The sequence below is a fragment of the Trachemys scripta genome, chromosome 17 (genome assembly GCF_013100865.1).
Source record: "Trachemys scripta elegans isolate TJP31775 chromosome 17, CAS_Tse_1.0, whole genome shotgun sequence".
NCBI classification, from domain to species: domain Eukaryota; kingdom Metazoa; phylum Chordata; order Testudines; family Emydidae; genus Trachemys; species Trachemys scripta.
The window spans coordinates 4083067-4105752 of NC_048314.1; the positions used below are offsets into that span (position 1 = coordinate 4083067).

At 45.6% G+C, this 22686-nt stretch overlaps 1 protein-coding gene across 2 annotated transcripts in view; it reads right to left on the reverse strand.

Moving 5' to 3' along the window:
- Positions 1-22686, reverse strand: part of RABL6 (RAB, member RAS oncogene family like 6) — a 124305-nt gene that overhangs the window by 28291 nt on the left and 73328 nt on the right. For both annotated transcript variants that reach the window (XM_034793636.1, XM_034793635.1), the window contains exons 8-10: positions 20524-20627; positions 4703-5064; positions 1377-1533 (exon numbers count right to left, since the gene is read on the reverse strand). In XM_034793636.1, coding sequence (XP_034649527.1) covers positions 1377-1533; positions 4703-5064; positions 20524-20627 — 623 coding nt within the window. The remainder of the gene's footprint in view (positions 1-1376; positions 1534-4702; positions 5065-20523; positions 20628-22686) is intronic.

Here is a 22686-nt window from a genome sequence, read left to right on the forward strand (position 1 = left end):
CAAAAAGAAGAACAGGAGTACTTGTGGCACCTTAGAGACTAACAAATTTATTAGAGCATAAGCTTTCGTGGACTACAGCCCACTTCTGAAGTGGGCTGTAGTCCACGAAAGCTTATGCTCTAATAAATTTGTTAGTCTCTAAGGTGCCACAAGTACTCCTGTTCTTTTTGTTTGTCTGAGGAATTGGCTGAACAAGAAGTAGGACTGAGTGGACTTGTCAGCTCTAAAGTTTTACATTGCTTTGGAGTGCAGTTATGTTACCAAAAAAAAAATTCGACATCTGTAAGTTGCACTTTCAGGATAAAGAGAATGCACTACAGCACTTGCATGAGGTGAATTAAAAAATACTATTTCTTTTATCACTCTACAGTGCAAACATTTATAATAAAAAATAATATAAAGTGAGCACTGTACACTTTGTATTCTATGTTATAATTAAAATCAATATATTTGAAAATGTAGAAAAACATTCAAAAATATTTAATACATTTCAATTGGTATTCTATTGTTTAACAGTGCGATTAAAGCTGTGATTAATCACGATTACTTTTTTTGAGTTAATTGTGTGAGTTAACTGCGATCAATGAACAGCCCTATTTGCAATACACACTGTCAAGCGAGAATCTCAGTTGAAGTCGTACAGTGATGCAGCCTTTCAGTTTTGGAAGCACGATCAAAGCCAGAAAAAAAAAAAAATTAGGCTAAACTGGTGGCACCACAGCTTTCTGACATTCAAAGGGTATCAGGAAGAACAATGCTTTGGCAATGACAAACTCATCCTGCTAATACAGTAAATGGGATTCTTCAAGCATCTGCTGCCAGAGCTAACAGAGGACAATAGTAGGAGAGGCTAGAAAGCAATCAGGGAGAAGTGGGGGAGGGGGATTTGGAAATTATATAATTCACTCTCAGCCACTGCTTCCATCATCTGCTCTGGACGACAGTAAATTCCTGTGTGAAGTTCAAGGGAGTGGTTCTAAGTGGCTTTGGGACCTAGCTAATGGGAGAGAGACCCACCCACTCTTCCTGTGAGCGATACCATAATTCTGGCTAGCAGACGTGCTCGAGTTGGCAGCCTCTCCAATTTAACAGGGATAGGTGTTGACAGCAGGGCATGCCGCAAGCCATTTGATTTCTTGGGTGTCCAGGAAAGGAAGAGAAAGTGTCTGAGGTGAGGCTACCATTACTGGGATACATACACACCCTCTGGGGGTTTGCACTGTGTAGCATACTGTGTGTATTAAGACCATAAGGGCCTAGAGCTAGAGGAAAATGCTGAGGAGTCACACAAGTTCCCTCAGTCACCCAGACTGCAGTTCCAAATGCTATTTCTAACCCGCTCCTTTTCTCCCACCCCCAGTTCCTTTCCTCCTTACCTATCACTTTCATTGTGGTCCTTAGTCCTAGTTATCCCCTTGTCTCTCTGAGAGATCGTATCTTCCAGAAAGCTGTGGTCCAGGCTGTCATCGGGAATAAAGTCCTCCACACTCTGCACTTTTGCAGGGACTTCACTGGGGGGAATAGTAGCAGCATCTGTAGATGGAACAGGCAACACACAACAGAACAGTTTGGCATAAATGATGCCCAGCTGGTGTGGCAGAGAATTTACTCCCCTAAGCATCTCAAACCCAATGCTTCTCTAGCACGCGGAGGGCCACTTGTGTGTGCAGACATGTAGCTAACAGCCACAACAGTCTTGGACATTTGCTGTGCAGCAGAAAGAATGTAACAGGCCATTCAGATCAAACCACTGCTTCGCAAGAAGGTAGCCGTGAGCTGCCTTTTGCCTACTGCTGGTTTAGCATGTACCAAGCTCAACTTATCTTTTCCTCCATAAAACTCACCTATGCCACTATAACCTACAGAGTGCTGCCAGCTAATAACAGGGGTTGTGATTACAGCCAGGACTGGCTTTTTACACCTATGATCTGTGCACAAAGCTAGTCCATGTTAAAACTTCCTGTTACTATTCCCTTGTCTTTCACCTGGCTTTTTCACACATATGTGATAGTGTCATATAAACTGTAAACCTTTCAGGGCAAGGACTGTCACTTACTCTAACTTTGAGGCCTCCAACAGGTCAATGCCCCTAAGTGTTACATAAAATAAAAGTTGCTTTAATAGGTCTTATTTGTAGAGCAATCTTCACTATTCTCCTAGGTTAATCTTCATCCCAGATTCTTAAGAAACACAAAGAAAAGCAGTTCTCAAACAGACATAGGAAAACATGAAAAGTGTGACTATTTGCACTTTTGTTTGCAGCATCCTTTAAGATGAACAATGACTTTTTCCTGATTGCCCTAGTGCAAGTTTTCCTAACAGAGCAGCACCTAACATGGCTTTTTGTTCACTTCCTTGCTTGGGTAACAGCATCATCAACATCAGGGAATAACTTTTTTTTTTTTAAATTACTGCTGCAGAATTTGTATGTGTAGCTCAAAAACTTTCTTTTGCAGATCTTATAAAAACACACTGGCTTTCTGAAAGTTACTCTGACAAAGCAATGGATAGAAAGGTTATCGCACTGGGGCTGGACTGTGTCCATTTTTCTTAGTGAAGCCATTGCCTCTCTGCATTCAGTTCTACGTGATTTTGTTTCCAGTGTAAATTGTGAAACAGACCGGCCACATCTTGATGTCCATTTGCATTTTCACTTTTTTGTTTCTTTGGACAAAGCATAAAGAGACCTGCAGATCAGGAGTTTCCAACTTTCCTCCCTTTTCCTTATGTCCTGCTTCCAGGGAACTGGCCCAGGTAAGAAGAGTTATAAAACTGCAATTGGTGGGTTTTGTCACAAACTGATCATAGATCCAGGAGATAGGACATCACGTAGAGAAGAGGTGGGCAAACTACGGCCCGCGGGACCGTCCTGCCAAGCCCCAGAGCTCCCATCTGGGGAGGCTAGCCCCCGGCCTCTCCCCTGCTGTCCCATCCCCCCGCAGCAATGTGGCTGGTTCCGCCCAGGCGGCGGGGCTGTGAGCTTCTGCCACTCTGAGTGGCATGGTAAGGGGGCAGGAGTGGGGGGTTGCGGGGGGCAGTTAGGGGACGGGGGGCCGCGGGGGGCAGTTGGATGGGGTGGCGGTTCGGGGGGGCAGTCAGGGGACGAGGACCAGGGGGGTTGGATAGGCGTGGGAGTCCTGGGGGACCTGTCAGGAGGCAGGGGTGTGGATAGGGGTCGGGGCAGTCAGGGGACAGGGAGCAGGGGGAGTTGAATAGGGGGTGGAGTCTCAGGGGGGCGGTTAGGGGCGGGGACCCTGGGAGGGGGTGGTCCGGGGACAAGGAGCAGGGGGGTTTGATGGGTCGGGAAGTGGGAGGGGCGGATAGGGGGCAGGGGCCAGGCTGTCTGGGGAGGCACAGTCTTCCCTACCCAGCCCTCCATACAGTTTTGCAACCCCGATGTGGCCCTCAGGCCAAAAAGTTTGCCCACCCCTGATGTGGAGAATTAAAACTGAACTTGAGTGTGCATTTTGAGCACCTCCCCTTTCTGTGGGTGTCTTGATAGCTTTCTGAACTCCTCAGAGTGACAGTTTGAAGGAGGAGGTTATTTAGCAAAGGGTGACTCATACCCGTCATGCTAATAATCGCTAGGCAGGGGCAGCTCCAGTCAGTGAATGTGATGGGCAAATTAAGGCCTAGCTCAGTAGATGAAAGCAATGAACAGCCCTGGATGCCTCTGCACTGGTTCCTCATTCCCGGCCAATGGGAGCTGCTGGGGGCGGTGCCTGAAGCAACAGCCACCCCCCCCCCCGCGCCCCTCCTCCCCCAGGTTCCGTCCGCTTCCTGCAGCGGCGTGGGGGCAGGGCAGGCAGGGAGCCGGCCCTGCCCTGCCCCCAGTGCACGTCGAGCCGGAGCCCACCCCCCGAACATCTCCTGTAGCCGAACCCCCTGCCCTCAGCCCCCTGCTGCACCCCAACCCCCTGCCCTCAGCCCCCTGCTGCTGCACCCCGACCTCCTGCCCTGAGCCCCCTGCCCTGAATCCCCTGCCACACCCCTCCTGCACCCCAACTCCCTGCACCGACCCCCCTGCTGCACCGATCCCCTACCCTGAACCCCCCCCCGCTGCATCCTCCATCCCTCCTGCACCCCAACCCCCTTCCCTGAGCCCCCTGACCCCCTGCCACACCTCTCACCCCTCCTGCACCCCACACCCCCCCAACTCCCTGCCCTGAGCCCCTGCCACACCCCACACCCCTCCTGCACCCCCTGGGGGCAGGGAGGGGATTTCAGGGAAGGGGTTGGAATGGGGGCAGGGAAGGGGTGGGAAGAGGCAGGGCCTCATGGAAGGGGTGGAGTGGGGGCGGGGCCAAGGGCAGCGGTCGGGGTGTGTGTGTCTCAGAGAGAGAGAGAGAGAGAGAGAGTGTAAATGCGGCCCTCTGTCCAATGTACTAGTCCTCATGTGGCCCTCGTGGTCATTTGAGTTTGAGACCCCTGGGCTAGCATGAGCATTGCTGGAGGTACAAGGCAAATCAAGCAAGGCAGCTGGAAGAAAAGAACGAAGCAACTGCACTACTCTTTGGATTTATACTGAACAAATATATGCCTTGCACTGCTAAGACACGCGGGCTGCCTGCTCTGCCTCCAACAGGGAACAGGAGGGGTACAGCCAAGAAATAGGGACAGCAGGGAAGTGCAATATTGTAAGTATGCCCATGCACCCACTACCAGACAGCAAAATCCAGATTCTCTCTGCATCAGCACCTACCTGGCGGGGGAGGAGACGTCTCTGGTGCCGGAGAAGTTCCAAAGAGGCGGGAGATAATGCTGCGCTTTTGCAGTGGGACTACAACAGGCATTGTTGGGGAGGCTGTAGCTGGGGACGATGTGTGCGGTAGCTGAGCCTCTAGTGGAGGCACTGGTGACAAGGAGGATGGAGGCTCAGGGGATGTTGCGTTGGCAGGCGGCTGCTGAGGTGGTGGTGGTGGCTGGGGGGTACCAGGACTGGAACTATCTGACGTGCAGCTGGGAGGTACTATGGGTGACTGGGAGCCAGAGGAAGGACTCTGTCCATTAGTTGCCATTGGGGACGCGTGTCCTCGACTTCGGGCTTCCATCATTTCAAGGAAGCTGCAGGAAAGAATGGATTGCAGACATAAGGACTGGAACAGAACACTCCATGGAACCTCTCGTTAACAACACTGTTTCTCTGGCTGCAGCCCAGGACTAGGAGCCAGGAGAACAGGGTTCCAGGCCCAGTGCTGCCAATGACTTCCTGGGCAACCTTAGACAAGTCACTTCACCTCTCTGAGCCTAGCTCACCCCAAATGCAAACCTAGCACACAATGGGGACCAAAGGTTAATCAGTGTTTGAGAAAGTGCAACGAGCTCCTTGGACGGAAGGCACCAAGATACGCAAAGGGTTAGTATCTACAGGTCATCGTTCCATGTTTGTACAGTAAGTTCTCTGGCGCAAGTTTCCGGGAGGAAGCCCTATATAGCAACTCAACAGTCACGTCACTCTCAGACAGTGGTTCCCAACCTTTTCTCTGCTGCAGCACACCTTGATACCTTTAATTATTTGAGGCACACCCCATATTATCTTCAGATGAGTTTAGGAATATTCATGAGCCAATCCAGAACAAGGCTAGTAGGGTTAAATCAAAACAACCATGGTGGCTAACGTTAGATTGCAATCTGTCTTTTGTGCCAGAGTTGTCAACAGTGGAAACTAACATTAAAGCTAAATCTAAGAACTCTGCACAAAAGCATGCTCAGTGGAGAAAGTGACACGCACTTGAGAATATTATTTTGGAATGACGAGCAATTAATAATTAATCATTTCTTCTCAGTCCCAAAATAGTCTTCCCAAGGGTGTGTAACTTTCTTTGCTGTTTTTAAAAGCTAGATCGTGCCAAACCAACCTGATCTCCTTCTTTGAGAAAGTAACAGATTTTTTAGATAAAGGAAATGCGGTGGATCTAATATACCTCGATTTCAGTAAAGCGTCTGATACGGTACCGCATGAGGAATTATTGGTTAAATTGGAAAGGATGGGGATCGATATGAAAATCCAGAGGTGGATAAAGAACTGGTTAAAGGGGAGACTGCAGCGGGTGGTACTGAAAGGAGAACTGTCAGGTTGGAGGGAGGTCACCAGTGGAGTTCCTCAAGGTTCGATTTTGGGTCCGATTTTATTTAATCTATTTATTACTGACCTCGGAACCAAATGTAGGAGTGGGCTGATAAAGTTTGCGGATGACACAAAGTTGGGAGGTATTGCCAATTCGGAGAAGGATCGGGATATCCTGCAGGGAGATTTGGATGACCTTGTAAAATGGAGTAATAGTAATAGGATGAAATTTAATAGTGAGAAGTGTAAGGTTATGCATTTAGGGATGACTAACAAGAATTTTAGTTATAAGCTGGGGACGCATCAGTTGGAAGTAACGGAAGAGGAGAAGGACTTCGGAGTCCTGGTTGATCGCAGGATGACTATGAGTCGGCAATGTGACGTGGCTGTGAAAAAAGCTAATGCGGTCTTGGGATGCACTAGGCGAGGTATTTCTAGTAGGGATAAGGAGGTGCTGATTCCGTTATACAAGGCACTGGTGAGACCTCATTTGGAGTACTGTGTGCAGTTCTGGTCTCCCATGTTTAAAAAGGATGAAATCGAACTGGAACAGGTACAAAGAAGGGCCACTAGGATGATCCGAGGAATGGAAAATCTGTCGTATGAAAGGAGACTCGAGGAGCTTGGTTTGTTTACCTTAACCAAAAGAAGACTGAGGGGGGATATGATTGCTCTCTTTAAATATATCAGAGGGATAAATACCTGGGAGGGAGAGGAATTATTTCAGCTCAATACTAATGTGGACACGAGAACAAATGGATATAAACTGGCCGTCGGGAAGTTTAGACTTGAAATTAGACAAAGGTTTCTAACCATCAGAGGGGTGAAGTTTTGGAACAGCCTTCCAGGGAAACAGTGGGGGCGAAAGACCTCTCTGGCTTTAAGCTTGATAAGTTTATGGAGGGGATGGTTTGATGGGATAAAGTGATTTTAGTTAATAGGTCAATAACGTGCCATCGCTGGTAATTAGTAACAATGGTCAATGATGGGATATTAAAAGTTACTACAGAGAATTTTTTCCAGAGGATCTGGCTAGAGAATCTTGCCCGCATGCTCGGGGTTCAGCTGATCACCATATTTGGGGTCGGGAAGGAATTTTCCTCCAGGGTAGATTGGCAGAGGCCCTGGAGGTTTTTCGCCTTCCTCCGCAGCATGGGGCAGGGGTCGCTTGCTGGAGGATTCTCATCGATTTGAAGTCTTTAAATCATGATTTGGGGACTTCAACAGCTGAGTCAAGGGAGAGAATTATTCCAGGAGTAGGTGGGTCAGCTTTTGTGGCCCACATCATGCGGGAGGTCAGACTAGATGATCATAATGGTCCCTTCTGACCTTAGAGTCTATAAGTTCCACTCACAGTATCACTCAAGAGATCAAAAAATAAATGAGTCAGACCCCAACACATCTGGAAATTGTAAATAACCACATGTTTTGGGGGCCAAAGAGATGACATTGTTCAGTCTGGTCTAACAATTGGTGAACTGTTCCTGCCCCTCCCCAGAGAGAGTGTTAGTGCTGCCCATGTTCCCAAATATATTGGGTACAAGGATTTTGGCCCCTGCTGCAGGAGTTCTCACCCCCACATCTACCCATCCCCCACCCAGCAATGAATCCTGCCCCCCCCACTTCCAAATCAATCCTGTGCCTCTAGTATCCAAATCAGTTCTCCAGCCCCCATCAGTTCTGTACTCACTCTCCCCCAGTCCAGCCCCCATCTCACCCCAATTCTGCTCCACCCCCAGTTCTGCCTTCCCAGCTCCCCCACCTCACAAATAGCTCCCTAGCTGCCAGTTCAGCTCCTCCAACCTCACCTCTGCTTCTCCTGAAGGAGAAGAGGAAGGTGACCAGTAACAGTCAACATAGATTCACCAAGGGCAAGTCATGACTGACCAACCTGATTGCCTTCTATGATGAGATAATTGGCTGGGTGGATATGGGGAAAGCAGGAAGCCCTGGCCAAAGGCACCATTTATGGAGAACAAGGGGGGGCACCTCCCTCCCCCAACTTTCACACTGAAGGTCTGCTTGCAGCACACACCCCAGCCCCAGACAGAGCTCTTACCTGCAGTGCCAAACAGGCAGGTCCCCTCCTCCAGGAGCAGGGTTTCTCCAGCTGTGACTCCCATGGTCAATTTCCTCCGCTGTGCTAGGGCTTTTCAGGGTGGGTCAGTCCAGGAAGGGGTCAGTCAGGCGGGGAGGGGGAAGTACAGGGTCCCCAGTGATGGTGGTGGGGAACAGAGGGAGCACAGAGCCCTCCAGTGGCGGGGGGGAGGGGAAGGGAAGGTTGTTGGAGCCTGAGGGTCCAGTGAGGTGGGAAAGGGAAGTCAATCTCCAGGGGAAAGGAGAGGTGAGGGCATAAGGCTGTGCCCTCAGGGAGGGGGAACAGTCCCTGTGGCAAGGGTAGTGAAGGAGGGGGAGCTGAAGAAGAGTGGGAAGCTAGAAGCAGCTAAGTGGGTCTTGTGGTCTCTTTGTCCTGAGAGAAGCTGGGAGCACCTTCACCTCCCCCTGGGAAGAGACTGGGGACAGAGCCCACTAAACTAATATAGTCTCTGAACTGACAATCGGCTCTGTACCATCCTCCCCATCTCTCCTACTAGTGTAATTTATACCTTGATCCTGCAATGAGAATCCATGTGGGCACAGGGGTCTGCCCACCTACAGTTCACGCCTTCAGCAGGTCTGTAATGTGCAAAGTGCACTGCCATGCTTTGTGTGCATCATCTTTTGTAGGAAGAAATAAGAATTTTAACTACAGTTTTGTTTGATAGTAATTAAAATAAGCAATTTAAAATGACATTCTACTTTACTTTTATTTTGCGGTTTGGTCTTTTATAATGTAATTTAAATGAAAATCCAGGATTATAACTGAAATGCAGGGTATTGGTTACCAACTATTTGTAATTTAACCTTCATGTGTTTAGGAAACGCTGAATAATTATTGTGACTTTTCTGTACTGTAGTTTAAATGAATTATTACTCAAAGTTCTGTATCAATATGCCTAGTACGGAATCTGTCAAAAAACATTTCCTGAATCTTCGTTGTTGTCTGTATTGTTAAAGACATACTTGCTGACAGGTATTTTGAAATAAATTATCAAAATAATTGAAACTGGCATGATCATATTGTGTTATTTTGACAAAAATATACAGAATTTTAAAATACTGTGAGCAGAATTTTTCATTTTTTGGCACAGAATTCTCCCAGGAGTAAAGATCAGTGATTCTGGGGAAAGCTTGAAGACTAGTGTTGGGGCTGCGTCAGAGGCAAAGGCTGGGATAATGCCAGCTCTGCACTCTTTTACAGCCTCGGACAATGAGAGTCTCTGGAATGGTTAAGCAGCGCACATCTGGTCTGCATAAGCACCTGGAACACCTCCAAAGCACTATGAGCAACAGCAATGAAAACATCTGAGAGCCAACAGGTGACTGGCTGCACACACCTCAGGAAAGTTGGAAGCTTCCATGAAACAATTAGATTCATAGATTATAGGACTGGAAGGGACCTCGAGAGGTCATCGAGTCCAGTCCCCTGCCCGCATGGCAGGACCAAGTACTGCCTAGACCATCCCTAATAGACATTTATCTAACCTACTCTTAAATACCTCCAGAGACGGAGATTCCACAACCTCCCTAGGCAATTTGTTCCAGTGTTTAACCACCCTGACAGTTAGGAACTTTTTCCTAATGTCCAACCTAGACCTCCCTTGCTGCAGTTTAAACCCATTGTTTCTGGTTCTATCCTTAGAGGCTAAGGTGAACAAGTTCTCTCCCTCCTCCTTATGACACCCTTTTAGATACCTGAAAACTGCTATCATGTCCCCTCTCAGTCTTCTCTTTTCCAAACTAAACAAACCCAGTTCTTTCAGCCTTCCTTCATAGGTCATGTTCTCAAGACCTTTAATCATTCTTGTTGCTCTTCTTTGGACCCTTTCCAATTTCTCCACATCTTTTTTAAAATGCGGCGCCCAGAACTGGACACAATACTCCAGCTGAGGCCTAACCAGAGCAGAGTACAGCGGAAGAATGACTTCTCGTGTCTTGCTCACAACACACCTGTTAATGCATCCCAGAATCATGTTTGCTTTTTTTGCAACAGCATCACACTGTTGACTCATATTTAGCTTGTGGTCCACTATAACCCCTAGATCCCTTTCTGCCGTGCTCCTTCCTAGACAGTCTTTTCCCATTCTGTATGTGTGAAATTGATTTTTCCTTCCTAAGTAGAGCACTTTGCATTTGTCTTTGTTAAACTTCATCCTGTTTAACTCAGACCATTTCTCCAATTTGTCCAGATCATTTTGAATTATGACCCTGTCCTCCAAAGTAGTTGCAATTCCTCCCAGTTTGGTATCATCCGCAAACTTAATAAGCGTACTTTCTATGCCAATATCTAAGTCGTTGATGAAGATATTGAACAGAGCCGGTCCCAAAACAGACCCCTGCGGTACCCCACTCGTTACGCCTTTCCAGCAGGATTGGGAACCATTAATAACAACTCTCTGAGTACGGTTATCCAGCCAGTTATGCACCCACCTTATAGTAGCCCCATCTAAATTGTATTTGCCTAGTTTATCGATAAGAATATCATGCGAGACCGTATCAAATGCCTTACTAAAGTCTAGGTATACCACATCCACCGCTTCACCCTCATCCACAAGGCTCGTTATCCTATCAAAGAAAGCTATCAGATTGGTTTGACATGATTTGTTCTTCACAAATCCATGCTGGCTGTTCCCTATCACCTTACCACCTTCCAAGTGTTGGCAGATGATTTCCTTAATTACTTGCTCCATTATCTTCCCTGGCACAGAAGTTAAACTAACTGGTCTGTAGTTACCTGGGTTGTTTTTATTTCCCTTTTTATAGATGGGCACTATATTTGCCCTTTTCCAGTCTTCTGGAATCTCTCCCGTCTCCCATGACTTTCCAAAGATAATAGCTAGAGGCTCAGATACCTCCTCTATTAGCTCCTTGAGTATTCTAGGATGCATTTCATCAGGCCCGGGTGACTTGCAGGCATCTAACTTTTCTAAGTGATTTTTAACTTGTTCTTTTTTTATTTTATCCGCTAAACCTACCCCCTTCCCATTAGTATTCACTATGTTAGGCTTTCCTTCAGACTTCTCGGTGAAGACCGAAACAAAGAAGTCATTAAGCATCTCTGCCATTTCCAAGTTTCCTGTTACTGTTTCTCCCTCTTCACTAAGCAGTGGGCCTACCCTGTCTTTGGTCTTCCTCTTGCTTCTAATGTATTGATAAAAAGTCTTCTTGTTTCCTTTTATTCCTGTAGCTAGTTTGAGCTCATTTTGTGCCTTTGCCTTTCTAATCTTGCCCCTGCATTCCTGTGTTGTTTGCCTATATTCCTCCTTTGTAATCTGTCCTAGTTTCCATTTTTTATATGACTCCTTTTTATTTTTTAGATCGTGCAAGATCTCGTGGTTAAGCCAAGGTGGTCTTTTGCCACATTTTCTATCTTTCCTAACCAGCGGAATAGCTTGCTTTTGGGCCCTTAATAGTGTCCCTTTGAAAAACTGCCAACTCTCCTCAGTTGTTTTTCCCCTCAGTCTTGATTCCCATGGGACCTTACCTATCAGCTCTCTGAGCTTCCCAAAATCTGCCTTCCTGAAATCCATTGTCTCTATTTTGCTGTTCTCCCTTCTACCCTTCCTTAGAATTGCAAACTCTATGATTTCATGATCACTTTCACCCAGGCTGCCTTCTACTTTCACATTCTCAACGAGTTCTAAGATGTTACAAGCATCATATAGAGCAGGGGTTCTCAACAAAATTTTTGGCGGCCTCAGGGTGCGGCCACCAACTCTTGCTGGGGGTTGCTCTCACAATTTTTCCTAAAATACGTAATTAACTTTAGGAAAAACAATATGCACATATACGTGCCCAAATCATTGTAATTTATTTATGTAGGTTTTTTTGGCAGACTCAATATTAAAAATAATGTACAGTGGTCTCTATTTTTACTGGACCTAAACAGAATAGAAACAAATAAGGTGCTTTGCATGTTCTTGTCTTTTTTTCTTTTTGTTTCTTTTGCCTCCCCCCCCCTTTTTTGACTTGCTAGAGAGTACGTCTGTTGTGAAAAGTGATATTAACAAACATACAAATATCACTTTTCACAGCAGACTTACTCAGTCCCAGCAAGCCTGGGGACAAATTAAGCCCTGGATGGGGAGGTGGGAACAGAGACAATGGGGACACTGGGGGAGGCAGCGAGGGCCACAGTGATGGAGGAGGGGGTTGAGACTAGGGCCAGAGCCTGCCACCGCGCCAGGGAATGGAGCCTGAAGCCTGCCGCCCACCACCCAAGGGCTGAACCCCGACCCCGGGAAAGTGAGGAACTCACTGGCTTCTTGCTCCTCCAGCTTTTGTCTCTCCAGAGGGGGGCAGGGCCCAACCACTACTGAAAGCTCCCCCTCCCCCGCATCACAGCCCAGGCAGCTGTGGCCACAAGAAAAGCCTCTTGTGGCCACATGCTGTCACGCTGAAGAGAAACTAGAGAGTCATTTCAGGATCTAGAAGATTAGAATCAATTAGAACTTTAAAAAGATGAGATGCCAGAGGAAGAATAGGACACTGTTTGTGTTACTTGGGTATTTAAAGCCCTATTTGTATTTTGTACTGTCAAAGCTGCCCATTTTGGAATTAGTCGGCTTCATTCTGGGCAGGAGGCCAACTTCAGAGGGACACCAGAGAGGAGAGATTGAAATTACCATCTGTTTCTGCTGCATGAACACAAGAATTTTAAAAGCAGCAGAGAAAGTGAGACTGCATTAAATATAATGAGACTCACTTTTGTTGGTACCCTAACTATAAAAAGGGGATCGACTCAAGTGCAAGGTTATGTTTCATATATACATATATGTTCATATATATAGGCTGAAGTCTTTCCACTGTACAAAGGGTATATGCATAAGAAGATACGGCAAGTTATTTTCAGCACACAGATGTGAAACACTGTATGAACAAAGTTAATGGGACTTGTCCTCCTCGCTCACTTAGGGTGGGATATTCAGTAGCACCTATGAACTTAAGCTTATGAACTGAATGGTGCCTGGTCCTCCCCAGTCCCACTTGGCACAGGTGCTCCCATCCGAAAGCAAGTGTGAAGCTGAGATCCATGCAGTGCTTGAAAGCTGGGCAGGGTCCCACATTAGTCTTACAAGCACTGCACAGACTGGTTGTGCTGAGCTTTCAAGTTGTGTCATCAGCCCCCAGGATCTGAGACGTGCAGTATGTCCTTGGGACAATGACATGGGTTTGTCTGGGGAGAAGAGTGGCAACAGGAAGTTCAATATGCGCAGAAGGTTGTTTCCTGTCATCATGCTGGTCAGAAAAAGCTCTCTATGGCAGAGTTCTGATGCTGACAACTTTCCATACCAGAGTGTAGCACTAGACTGTCAACACCAGCTTCCAGAGTAGAGACACCCAACAAGGCATTTCTTTTCCTTACTTTTAATAAACTACACTATGAACGATTGTGTCTCTACAGCTTTATACGTGCTCTTTGTAGATGTGTAAATCTGTCTGTTTCAGAGCTACAGGGAACCAAAAAACCCATCACTCCTCTTTTGTTTTGCTTGCAACATCACCACAACACTCTTGCCTCTCTTCTCACTCATGAGTAAAGCAGCCATCCTGAAATTATGTTCATAAAACCCTAATATCAAACTATCCAAAACTGAAGTAAAGACAAGACATCTTAGAGTGAATACAAACTATGCTTTGAAGTACATTTGCTCTATTTGAGATTTGACTTTGGCAAGGGAGAGCTTCTCTCTAGTACATATCATCCTTGTGCTCCTTCCTGTGTTCCTCTTCTGTATTTCAATCCTTCCATTCTGGCCTGGATAAAAATGTCCATATTGTCCAACAAAAAGCTCGCCCTGACTAATTCACTGTGAGTTAGACCTGATCAGAAGAGGAGGCTTTTCTGCAACTTTAAAGAGGAATGGGCTCTGCAGGGAACAGAAATGCAACAGGAGTCACCAACAGAGCAAGCAAAAAGTGGAAAAGAAAGGCCTATTAACAGCCTGCTCCTAAACCTCCACGATTTGTGTTTATTTACAACTGAATAGGAGAACACAGTCTGAGGTCTTTCTGCTCTTTGGCTCTAACATAGTGTGATCTGTTTTTCAAACAGATTTTTCATGTGAGAAATTGTTTTTTTTTTTTTTAAATTGTTAAAAGAAGAATCATATTAATATGCAATGTAGCATGAATCCTATGACAACACTCTACAGTCTCATCATTTAGCTTATTTGCATTAAGATTCTTTACTTTAAATTGAATGCAGGGCTGCTGAAAGGCACTGGATTGAGATCTCAGAGACCCCCCTCCACTCCAGGCACCCAATTCCTATTGACTGCAAGTTAGCTGGGAGTTTGGTGCCTGTCTTTGACGATATCCCCCAAGTGTCTGAAGTTCTCCAGTTTATCCATAGAACAGGTACAGCAAAGGCAATGGCCCCTCCTATATACATCAACCCTGACTGACAGTATCAGCATCAAGGTATTGGAGGGGAGTTCAGCCACCAGGTCAGTTGTGATTTTTTTTTTTTAAATGCAGATCTGTCCACCACTAGGCACTGGACTGAGACCCCTCACTCCTCTGCCCCCAAGTTTCACACATGCTACCAATAATCTCATGGTAATAACTTCTGATTCATACCAACCTGGATCAAGAAATACGAAGATTTATTTTTGGGGCGAGGGCGGAGGGAGTTGCATTGCTTTCCCAGTGGGCAACAGCCAACTTAATCAGCTTATGTAGTTTAGAGAATTTACTTCAGGTTGCTGTTAAAGATGATCTAGGAATGGACAAACGTTTCCCTACAGAACTTTGAGACTGGCACTCAGCAGCATACTCTTAGCAAAATTCTGAGCTACAGTCTATGCATAAAGAAAGGACAGGACAGGACTCCCTCAATCATGAGCAGAACTACTAGCACTGAGAGTTTGTGTCTATGAAAATAAAATGAGAATGCCTCATTAAGAGATTGCTGGGGCCTTATCTACAGGCTTCACTTCATCTTGTGCCCTCTACGGAAGACAGCCCTTGGCGGAATGGGTTAACCCAAGTGTATGGATCACAGCTACATAGCAGTTTTGATACGTACGCAGAGGGATACCTCCATCTAATGGGAACCTTGGAAACAGGTCCTTAATTGTAGAAGTCTTTGCAATAATTTTAGGAAATTTTAATCTGAAGTTCAACTGCTGAGGATACATTCTGAAATAAAAAGTCTTTTTTTCAAAGCCTGGTTAACAGACTGCTCAAGAACTCAAACACTAGAAGTATGCAGGGTGTGTATGTAGGTGTGTGTTCACTCCCTGTCAGCTCTCTTTCCCCCAAAAGAGCTGACTATGGTTTGTCAAAGGGGGACATGTTAAGACCAAGCAATGGTTGGTTTGTTTGTTTTTTGCAAAACACTGAGATCTGATCTTTTTCTTGTGGCCTTTCACCACAAACATAGCTTTTTCCAGTGTTGGGCACGTGACATGGCCCAGTCTGTAGCCCTAACAAGATCTTTCATGGTTCTTGGTTCCTGCAGAGGCCAGCAGAATAACAGATGTTCCATGGTTTGTGTTTCACTGCAGTCATGTGTATGGGTCATTGGAATAGCCCGCACTTCCACATATTGACTTTTGACCTGCCAACTCTTGTTCGAAGGTGATTTAAACACCTCCACCTTGACCAATCCTTTTCTGTGCTTGCGGGAAGGCATTCAGCAACATCGATGTACTCTGATATCCTTCTCGAGTATTTTCAGCCATGTGCGTCACATTTCTAGTCATGTACCTGTCAGTGATTTTCTAAGTGGTTCTGTTGCAGCTAGGAAACTTTTTCTCAATTTCAGGCAGCTAACTCCTGCAGTGTGATCATGTAGCAGATGTTTGGTATCTTTGATCCATCATAATTGTTCATTTTGCTTGTGACCGCTCTCCTAATACCTAGTGGAGCAATTCCAGCAAACACAAAGGCTGTTCAGGTTTGTTGGTTTTAGGACATCCAGTGATGTAGCAGCAGCTGTCATTCAGCACGGAGTTCAGCTTCTTTGCATGACCTAATCTGTCCCACAGCAGATGTGTATTTGGCTGTCAAATAACAAAATGAAAATGCGGTGCCTGTCAGTGTTGCTGAGTTGTTGAATTTGCAAGCTTCTTGGAGTATGTTGTTCTAGGTACTAATTTTGCCTTTTCTCTTCTCCATGTATGCCTTGAAAGAAAAAGTGTGGCACGCGAGCTTATTTTCAGTGGCACTCACACGGCCCCTGGCCACCGGTCCGGGGGGCTCTGCATTTTAATTTAATTTTAAAATGAAGCTTCTTAAACATTTAAAAAACCTTATTTACTTTATGTACAAAAATAATTTAGTTATATATTATAGACTTATAGAAAGAGACCTTCTAAAAACATTAAAATGTATTACTGGCACGTGAAACCTTAAATTAGAGTGAATAAATGAAGACTCGGCACACCACTTCTGAAAGGTTGCCGACCCCTGGTCTAGCATCACTCCAAGGTAGATAGGATTCTAGCAGTGGGCAAGCAATACCCCATTCCAGATGAGTTGTCTGAATGATTGAAAAAGACTCACTTGCATTTTGGCTGGGTTGGTGCACAATTAGTTCTTGCTGTAATAGACTGAGAGCCCAGAGAGTGCCAGTGTTAACATAGCTTCGATCCCCCCCCCCTTTTTTTTTTTTATTATTATAAAGAATATCAGGGTTGGAAGGGACCTCAGGAAGTCTAAGTCTAATCTAGTCCAACCCCCAGTTCAAAGCAGGACCAACCCTCAACTAAATCATCCCAGCCAGGGCTTTGTCAAGCCAGGCCTTAAAAACCTCTAAGGATGGAGAATCGACCACCTGCCTAGGGAACCAATTCCAGTGCTTCACCACCCTCCTAGTGAAATAGTGTTTCCTAATATCCAACCTAGACTTTTCCCACTGCAATTTGAGACCACTGCTCCTTGTTCTGTCATTTGCCACCACTGAGAACAGCCGAGCTCCATCCTCTTTGGAACCCCCCCTCAGGTAGTTGAAGGCTGCTATCAAATCACCCCTCACTTCTCTTCTGCAGACTAAACAAGCCCAGTTCCCTCAGCCTCTCCTCATAAGTCATGTGCCCCAGCTCCCTGATCATTTTCGTTGTCCTCCGCTGGACTCTCTCCAATTTGTCCACATCCCTTCTGTAGTGTGGGGCCCAAAACTGGACGCAATACTCCAGATATGGCCTCACCAATGCCGAATAGAGGGGAATAATCACTTCCCTTGATCTGCTGGTAATGCTCCTACTAATACAGCCCAATATGCCGTTAGCCTTCTTAGCAACAAGGGCACACTGCTGACTCATATCCAGCTTCCCATCCACTGTAATCTCCAGGTCGTTTTCTGAAGAAGTGCTGCTTAGCCAGTCGGTTCCCAGCCTGTAGCAGTGCATGGGATTCTTTCGTCCTAAGTGCAGGATTCGGCACTTGTCCTTGTTGAACCTCATCAGATTTCTTTTGGCCCAATCCTCCAGTTTGTCTAGGTCACTCCAGACCCTATCCCTACAGTGTCTCTTCCTCTCCCCCCACCTTAGTATCATCTGCAAACTTGCTGAGGGTGCAATCCATCCCATCATCCAAATCTTTAATAAAGATGCTGAACAAAACTGGCCCCAGGACCGACCCCTGGGGTACTCCATTTGATTCCAGCTGCCAACTAGACATTGAGCCATTGATCACCACCCATTGATCCCGACAATCTAGCCAGCTTTCTCTCCACCTTATAGTCCATTCATCCAATCCATACTTTTTTAACTTGTTAGCAAGAATACCGTGGGAGACCATATCAAAAGCTTTGCTAAAGTCAAGATATATCATGTCCACCGCTTTCCCCATATCCACAGAGCCAGTTATCTCCTCATAGAAGGCAATCAGGTTGGTCCAGGCATTACTTGCCCTTGGTGAATCCATGTTGACTGTCCCCGAGCACCTCCAAGGGCTTCAAAATGGTTTCCTTCAGAACCTGCTCCTTGATTTTTCCAGGGCCTGAGGTGAGACTGTAGTTCCCTGGGTTCTCCTTCTTCCCTTTTTTAAAGATGGGCACTATATTTGCCCTTTTCCAATTGTCCGGTACCTCTCCCAATCGCCACGAGTTTTCAAAGATAATGGCCAATGGCTCTGCAATCACATCAGCTAATTCCCTCAGCATCTTTGGATGCATTAGATCTGGACCCATGGACTTGTGCATGCCCAGCTTTTCTAAATAGTCCTTAACCTGTTCTTTCACCACTGAGGGCTGCTCACCTCCTCCCCATACTGCGCTGACCAGGACAGCAGTGTGGGAGCTGACCTTCTCTGTGAAAGCCGGGGGGGGAAAGCTTTGAATACTTAAGCTTTTTCCACATCATCTGTCACTAGGTTGCCTCCCCCATTCATTAAGGGTCCTACACTTTCCCTGACCTTTTTCTTGTTGCTAACATATCTGTAGAAACCCTTCTTGTTACCCTTCCCTGGGTAACTGGGGTTACTCTGGATTTATACCCATATCAACGAGGGCAGAGTTTGGCTAGCTACATATAAAATTTGATTATTTACTTGCTAATCCAGAATCATAGTAAGAGCTGAGGGGTGAAAACATTGTCTGTTTTTATTCACATAAGGAACTACCAAAAAAACCCTGCTGAGCAGTCCCAATTATTGGTTAAAACATTTCAAAGTCACGGTAAGTATAATTACACAGGCAAGGGTAGTCAGTCACCTGCAGCGTGGGCCCTTCTTGGCTGTTGAGAGGCAGCACTGTCTCATCAGCACGGCACCCCATACCACCCGAGTGCAGTTATTCTACCTGGCCAGGCAGCACTAATGGATTACAAACGTTCAGGATACCGAGCAAAGAAAGGACCTCTGTATTTTCAGTGGCTGCCAACTGTTTGGAAAAGGGAATAGTAAAGGTGTTGATACACAGACTGAGTGGTTGTCTAGATTCATGGAGTTTCTGCAAGTGTCTGTGGCTTCTACTGAAGTGTTTTTTCAACTTCCTACCACAAGAGATTAGAAGATTGTAAACAAAACTGGCAGCTCTTTGGGGCAAGGATCATCTTTTTGTTCTGTGTGTACAACACCCAACACAATGGGAACCTGGTCTGTGGCCAAGGCTTTTAGGTGCTACCACAACACAAATAATTAATAATAATCTTCAGTGAAAGGCAATATCCCTACAGCTCCTGTTGCCATGACACCAGAGTACTCTCTCTAGCCCTGGAAGCACACCAGTTCTAAAATACAGCAGGATGCTTGCTCCCTCTAGACGGACACCAGGCATGGACAGAGTACACACACCCAAAAAATCACAGGGAAGGAACTGGTAGCGCAGACACCACAAATGAATCCTTTGAGTATGGACAATACTGTAGCTTCTGCCCAGAAGAAAACAATATTTGTGGTGGCTAAATGGGTCTCACTCAGCATCACTGTTTTTTCCTATAGCGATAGGAATGCAGTATTTGGGAAATAATACTGTTTTATATGTATATGGTTGCCTTTTAATTAAGTGACTCAAGGTGCTTTACGAACAAAAACAAAAAACACTGACAAAGGTTATGGAACCTAAAGCTTGATTCTATTTTGAAAAGCAACTGTAAAATGGCATGGTGGAAGGTAGTTATGGTTTCCATGATTACCAAATAAATCTGCTTGTTTTACAAGAGATTTTTTCTGACTACTCATTCCAGAACCTGAAAGCCAAGCTGTGTTCTGTCTGGCTTGCACATTACCACAATAAATACCCTGCAATTGGAAGTTTTGAACAAAACTGTTGATACGTCCAAGTTTGAACAGAATCCAACTCATTCCCCAGAGCTGTACTGGCTCTACAAGGCTAACAGGAGTAGAAACTCACTCCAAGCAGGGAATTAAGTGGATATGACACTGAATACACAGGATGCACACTCTGAAATATGATCACATTTTAATAAGCTTCTAGAACTTCTGAAGAGATCAACAAAAAATATCCTAGTGTCTCAAAGACTAAATGAGAGCAAAAGTGATTAGCCAGAAGACAGGTACAACAAGACTACAGCGAAAAGAATGTGACCTTGTTTCCCTGCTGAAGCACTAGAGTGCACTAGAGAGCATTCCCTTCCACCATTAGAGGCTGTGACATACTCCTCTATAATCCTTGTAGCATTTGCCTCATTAGCACTCTGCCATTTCATTGTACCCAGCTCCACCTCCATTTCTCTCCCCTCCCATAAGTCACATGTCTGAAGGGAATCCAAAGAACAAACTTTGCATTGGAGAATCTCCTATTTTACATGAGAAATGAAATATCCAAACAAATACTAAATGATATCCATTGGACCTCCCATGGTTGATGTAAAGTGTAATGCTGCCCAACAGACAAGAGTTACATAGATTCCAGCAAAAAGGTTAGAAAGGAGGGCTCAATGACATACATTTCGTAGTTTTGGTCCTCTGTCTCCTGCTGCACTGAGAGCTCTTCCAACGTTGCGTCAATATCTAGCTGATTCGTCTCCAGCTGCCGTAGCAATGTCTCCCTCTGAAGAAAGGAAAATAAAAAGTCTGAGCAGAAAAGGTCACTGTATGAGTTATCTGGGAGCTTGCCAGTACAGCGAGATCTTGTATCAGCAATAATGTCATCACTCTACCCATCATAATGAATTAAACAGCAGCTAGGGCCCCCGGCAAGGTGTTCAACTTAAATAAAGGAATACAATGGAAACAGAGGGGCAGAAGCAAGGTGTTCATTCTGAAAGTCAGCATCCTCTGTTGCAAGGATGAGTGTGTGTCACGAACAGCGCTGTGCGTAGGAAAGTGCTGTTCACCAAGAAGCACTGTAATAGGCTACAGAGCAATAATCTAAGAATTTCAAATAAAGGATTGCTTATAAGTCCCTTTGTGACAGAATATACAAAATGATGCACCTCCGTGATATCACTACTTTGCACCAACACTGTTTGTAGATTCTCTGGATACAAGAACGCTCCATTATCACCATGAGGCAGTGTTCAGCTGGTGCAGTGAGTGAGTCACAAATCTGCTTTCTAATGGGACTTAAGTTAGTCATCCAGCTGGATGAATATAAAAGAACGATGCTCCTATTAGTGTACAGATGCACTGAAGATACTGACACCAAGGAATTCATTTGCCTTTACGGCAGACATAATGGCTGCTTAAGAGAAGGCTCATTTCTAAGCCACCCCAGCACCTATCTACCTGGCCTTTCTTCTTTATAGTCAGGGCCCTATGTATTCTGCAGCCAAGCAATTTGCCACAGAACTGTGATTTAGAAACAAACCTCGGATTTTAGAAAGCTATTTTCTAGTCAACATGGTTGTGAAAATAACCCTGTAAGCACAAATTGAATGTAAACCAGTGTGGCCAACTCTTGAAATTTTAATTAGGAGAGTCACAATATTTGATGTTTTATTTACAGTCGTACCTCTCTCCCCCCTCCCAGAATCAAATTATTTAAGAATTTCAGCTTTCATTAAAAAAAATAAAAAATAAAAATAAAAAAAACACAGTGTCTAGCCCTCAGGGTTGCAGAGGAGAGATTGACCTCAAGAACCAGAGGGCAAAGAAAAAAGAACCCAACATTTATGTATGTAAAATTCTTATGATTTTTAAGCCAGTCATGAATTTCGAAACCTGGTTCATGTGTTTCCAACATTTGGGGGTGGCAATATGCAGTGTTGTCTTCCTGAATGTGGACAGCCTGAGGCCACATCTAAACTAGCAAGCTTACAGCGGCCCAGCTGAATGGATGCAGCTGCGCTACCGTGAGATTGCTCGTGCAGCCGCTCTGTGCCAGCAGGAGAGAGCTCTCCCGTTGACATAATAAAACCACCTCCACAAGTGGCGGTAGCTATGTCGGCAGGAGAAGCTCTCCCAGGGACACAGCCTATGCACGCTATCACTTATGCCGGCGAAACTTATGTTGCTCAGGAGGATGTTTTTTCACACCCCTGAGCGACAGAAGTTATACCAACAAAAGTGGTAGTGTAGATATGGCCTGAGACAATGGCTCGGAGGGGTGAACAGGGAGGGGGGAGGGATAGCTCAGTGGTTTGAGCATTGGCCTGCTAAACCCAGGGTTGTGAGTTCAATCCTTGAGGGGGCCACTTGGGGTTCCAGGGCAAGATCAGTACTTGGTCCTGCTAGTGAAGACAGGGGGCTGGACTCGATGACCTTTCAAGGTCCCTTCCAGTTCTAGGAGATGGGATATCTCCATTAGTTATTATTTAATAGCCCTACTTAACCCAGTGGTTTCTTAACTCTGAAACAGAAAGACATCACTTTAAAATGTCACATTAACTATTTCATTGCTGACTTCTTAGAAGAAACATCTCGCTAATGTGCTTGGTGAACAATCCCAGATTGCTACTGCAGAGGTTAAAAGTCTCAACTGTCCCATACCCAGAGGCTAAAACCTTCAGCTTCTGACTCCATACCATACCACACCACACAACCAGCAGCCTGCTTGCCTTTTCTCACAAACAAAATCAACCAAAAGCACACTACACTGGGCTAGGTTTTGATAGTGACTGTTAAACGTGGGCTTCATCCATAGCTTTCTGATGTAGTCAGGCCTCTTG